This window comes from Rhipicephalus sanguineus, chromosome 2 (genome assembly GCF_013339695.2).
Source record: "Rhipicephalus sanguineus isolate Rsan-2018 chromosome 2, BIME_Rsan_1.4, whole genome shotgun sequence".
Classification (NCBI taxonomy): domain Eukaryota; kingdom Metazoa; phylum Arthropoda; class Arachnida; order Ixodida; family Ixodidae; genus Rhipicephalus; species Rhipicephalus sanguineus.
In genome coordinates this window covers 229,445,369-229,450,374 of record NC_051177.1, presented here as the reverse complement: position 1 = coordinate 229,450,374, position 5,006 = coordinate 229,445,369, and the positions used below count along the sequence as shown (strand labels likewise).

The 5,006-nt window shown below is 55.5% G+C and overlaps 1 protein-coding gene across 1 annotated transcript; it reads left to right on the top strand.

Annotated features, from left to right (window-relative positions):
• The first annotated feature begins 3,802 nt into the window (after positions 1–3,802).
• LOC119382278 (uncharacterized protein K02A2.6-like) lies at positions 3,803–4,384 on the top strand. Its single transcript, XM_037649983.1, has one exon. It carries the CDS (start codon positions 3,803–3,805, stop codon positions 4,382–4,384), a length of 582 nt encoding a protein of 193 aa, XP_037505911.1.
• Positions 4,385–5,006: the final 622 nt, after the last annotated feature.

Here is a 5,006-nt window from a genome sequence, read left to right as displayed (position 1 = left end):
TATTCGACTTCACATACTTCCATACCTCTTTGGGATTAGTAACCAGCTTTCTTTCCAGGGAAACAAAAAAGCTATCTTTCGCCTCTCTTAATTGTTTCTTTAACATTCGACTTAACTCGGCGAGTTTTTCTTGAACATCAGCAGTTCTTGATGAACGGAAACGCTTGAAAGTGCGATTCTTTTTATCAATTAACTTCCTTAGGCTCGCGGTAATCCAAGGTTTATCCGCTCTTCGTTTCCCGGAAATAACCTTGGAAGGTACATGAGTACTAACAAAATTAGCAAGCTCGGTTTTAAAGAGTTCCCAAAGACTGGTGATGTTCATGATCGAAGAACACTCTTGGAACTCAGTGAAAAACGAAGTAAGATTGGATGATATCGCTACATAGTTACCGTTTTCATAAAAATAAATTGTTCGCGGTGACATTCTCTTTAACTTTAGTTTTGGGCAAACCAAACTACCAACAACTACCTCATGATCACTAATCCCAGTCATCGTTGTAACTGACTTTATGAAGGTGGGACGATTACAAAAAACAAGATCTACTATGTTAGCACATAGCCCACTGTACCTTGTGGGAGAAGCAACAAACTGATGTAATGCGTGTTCTCGAATGAGCTCCTCAAGTGCCAAGTACGGGCCCGACCGCGAGCGCAAGACGGGAACATGACTTATCCAGTCAACATCAGTGTAGAGGTCGCCACAATTCAGCCTTTTGATTAGGCCGCCACTGGAGTGTGGCGCCCCCTGTTACTGCCGTGCATCATATATATGTTCGTGCCCCAATAAAGTCTGGGTTACATTTTCGTCCGAGCGAGCAGCGTGTACGCGTCAGTCTTTGCGTGCCCGTGCCCCTGCGGCACTAACCACGCGACATGGTGTCAGAAGTGGGATGACATCGCGTGACAGTAAGTGCGGAGCGTAGGAATAACGCCCCCCAGCCCTAGGCCTTACCACGACGGAACGGCAGCACGGCAGCACAATGGACCTCGAGAACGGCGAGCCGCCAAAACTGTACGGTGTGAACCTTCAGCCACCGGCACCGTTCGACTTCGCGAACCCGGCAACATGGTCGACATGGCTCAGCCGCTACGAAGACTTCACCGCGGTTTCAGGACTGACAAAAGCGTCGGAAGACGTGCAGGTACGCTCGCTACTGTACTGCATGGGCCCAGAGGCACGTCCGCTCCTCGAGACGTTCTCGCTCGACGCCGAGTCGCTCGCCTCGTACCAAGTTGTTGCCGCCCGCTTCACTGAGCACTTCGTGCACCCAGCCAACGAGCTCTACGAGTCGTCGCGGTTCCACAGGCGTGTTCAGCTACCCGGCGAAAGCGTCGACACGTACTACGCGGAACTGTGCAGGATGGCGAAGCGCTGCAACTACCCGTCAGCTGCTGTCGAGGAAAGGCTTGTACGCGACCGGTTCGTCGTCGGCCTCCGCGACTCTCGCCTCTCGGACCAGCTGTGCCGAAACGCAAAGCTGACGCTCAAGGAGGCATGGACACAGGCCCGTCAGTCCGAAGACGCCGACAAAGAGAAGGAGTTGACCCAGAACCGCACCGAGCACGCACGCGAGCTCAACCTCGACGCTGCGAAAGCCAGCAAGTTCGCCTCTCGTCGCCGCTCCGGAGCTACTACGTCGCAGCCGCCAACCGAGCGCTCTCGCGAGCCGCCCACGTGTGAATTCTGCGGCCGCGCGCCTCACCGACGTTCGGACTGCCCGGCTCGACGCTCCGCCTGCAACTTCTGCAAAAAGAAAGGCCACTTCGCCGAAGTTTGCCGCTCGCGGAAGCACCAGCAGAACAAGCTCGGCTCCGTTCACCTCCATGCCGTCGGCACTCCCGCCGCTGCAAAGTTCGTCGACGTGACCGTTGACAACTACACAGCGCAGTTCAAAGTCGACTCCGGCGCCTAAGTATCTGCTGTACCCAGCGACTTCCCTACGCTGCCTGCCAAGCTCGACCAAGTCGACAGTCTGCTCACCGGCCCTGGAGGACAGCCACTTCGCGTGCTAGGCTCGTATCTGGCACGACTTCGGTGGCAAGGAAAAACAAGCTGCCAGCGCCTATGCGTAATCCAGTCACTCACTGTGCCTCTTCTAGGACTGCCAGCGCTCCAAGCCCTGAAAGTTGTGAAATTTCTTGACGAACTCAAGACTCCAAAAGCAACGCTGCACGCCGAGCTCTTCAAGGGATTGGGCACTCTCAAGGACGAATACGTTATTCGGCTGAAACCCGATGCCGTGCCCTTCTCGCTAAGCGTCCCCCGCAGGATCCCCATCCCGCTGCTCGAGGTCGTCCGCCGCGAGTTGGACAAATTGGAAAGCGCGGGAGTGATCCGCAGGATCGACAAGCCAACTCCATGGTGCTCTGGCCTTGTTGTCGTCAGGAAAGACGATGGTTCCTACCGGCTATGCGTCGACTTGACTCAACTCAACAAAGTCGTCCTCCGTGAACGGCATATTTTGCCAACGGTTGAGCAAGTCCTTGGCCTCCTCGGTGACGCAACAGTTTTTTCAAGGCTGGATGCGACCGCAAGCTTCCATCAGGTGAAGCTTTCTGCCGATTCCCAAGAGCTGACGACATTCATCACCCCATATGGCCGATACTGCTTTTGCCGGCTCCCCTTTGGCATCACCTCCGCTCCCGAGTACTTCCAGAAACAGATGGCAAGAATCCTGGAGGGCCAAGAAGGGGTCGCCAACATGATAGATGACATTCTGGTTTTCGGACGCACCCGCCAGGAGCATGACGCCAGACTGAGCCAGGTGCTATCTCGTCTTGCAAAAGCAGGCATCACATTGAACGAGGACAAGTGTCGCTTTGGGGTATCTGAGGTCTCCTTCCTTGGTGTTGTCGTCTCAGCTAAGGGTATCAGGCCGGATCCAAGCAAGGTCGAAGCGGTCAAAGCTATGGAAGCTCCCACAGACGTCGCTGGCGTTAGACGACTGCTTGGAATGGTGAATCATCTCGCGAGATTCCTGCCACACATCTCGGACGTCACAGCACCCATCAGAGCCTTGCTGAACAAGTCTGCGAGTTGGGTGTGGCAGCATGAGCAAGAGGCAGCATTCAAGAAGGTCAAAGAACTCTTGACGTCAGACAGGTGCATGGCCAAGTACCACCCGTCGTATGCCACGACAGTATCCGCAGATGCAAGCTCTTTCGGACTCGGCGCAGTACTGCTGCAGACTCAACCCTCGGGAGAGCGTCGCCCAGTCGCATTCGCTTCGAGGTCAATGACGAGTACCGAACAGCGTTACAGCCAGACCGAAAAAGAAGCTTTGGCAACGACATGGGCTATCCAAAGGTTCGACGAGTTTGTCCGTGGCATCACCTTCGATGTCGAGACCGACCGCCTGCCTCTCGTTTCACTTCTGGGCAAGATGGAACTGGATGTGTTGCCGCCTCGTATTCAGAGACTACGGCTCAAGACAATGCAGTACCAGTTTCGCATGCTGCACGTGCCAGGAAAACTGCTAGCAACAGCAGATGCCTTATCACGTATCACCCACAAGGCATCCACTCCTGTAGACACGGTGGAACTCTTCGCAGCACAAGTAGTCGGCTGCATGTCGGAAGTCTTGCCACTCCGCCCTGAAGATGTACGACAGGCACAAGAATCCGATGCAGAGTGCAAGGCTCTCATCTCCTTCTGCCAGCAAGGTTGGCCACGAAAGACCAAGCTACCTCTGCATGTGTCGAAGTATGCCTCCGTGGCCGACGAGCTCTCTGTCTGCGATGGTATCCTGCTGAAAGGCCCCGGATCGTCATCCCATCATCTCTTCGGCCGGCGGTCTTGATGCTGTTGCACGAAGGCCATCAGGGCATCAACAGGACCAAAGCCCTAGCTCGGGATTCGGTTTGGTGGCCGGGTATCTCAGCAGACATCGCCTCTCTCGTCGCCAACTGCGAACAGTGCGCTTCCACCCGGGTGAACCTTGCAGAACCCCTAGTCTCCACAGCTCTACCTGGACGTCCCTGGGAATTTCTCGGAATGGACTTGTTCCATCTCAATGGCCGGACGTTCCTCCTGGTGGTGGACTACTACTCGTGGTTTCCTGAGGTGGTGACCCTGAGAAGCACTACGGCTCGGGCAGTCATCGATGCGCTCAAAAGCATCTTCGCACGCCACGGAATCCCACAAGACGTCAGGTCGGACAACGGCCCACCGTTCTCGTCGCAAGAGTTTGCGGCATTCGCAGTGTCTTATGGCTTCAACCATGCGACCAGTAGCCCACACTACGCCCGGTCAAACGGAGAGGCAGAGAGGATGGTACGGACAGTCAAGACCTGTTCCGCAAGTCCAAAGACCCTCACCTCGCTCTGCTCAATTATCGGGACACTCCGGGAGTCGATGGCTTCAGTCCAGCCCAGCTATTGATGGGACGTCAGCTGAGAACCAGAGTCCCGAAGCAAAACTCCCAGCTACATCCCAACTGGCCACCTAGGAAAGATGTCGTCGCCAAGGATGTAGCCTACAAGCGTAAGCAGACCGACGACTACAATAGGCATCACAGAGCTCTAGACCTGCCACCTCTCCAAACGGGTCAGCGTGTGTGGGTGCGCCCTGACCAAGTGCAAGCTACGGTCCTCAGTCCGGGGCAAAGGCCAAGAAGCTATGTGGTTGAAACAGACCGAGGCGGTGTTCTACAGCGCAACCGCCGTCACCTAGTGCCTTTCGTGCCTTCTGCCTCCGGTGAGGAATCGCTGCCAACAGCTGCACAGCCACCGCAGCAAGTTCTTCAGGAACCTCAGCCTGCCAACAGCATGGGACCTGCGATCCCCCAAGGGCAGCCTTTGCAACATTCCCCAGCAGCCAGGGACCGTAGTGGTGGTGTTACACGAACACGTTACGGCCGGCGCGTTGTTCCGCCGCGCCGTTTGAACTTGTGACATTGTGATGTGTTTGGCGTCCTCCATCCTCCCATCAGACTTTCTGCAGGGGGGAGATGTAGAGGTCGCCACAATTCAGCCTTTTGATTAGGCCGCCACTGGAGTGTGGC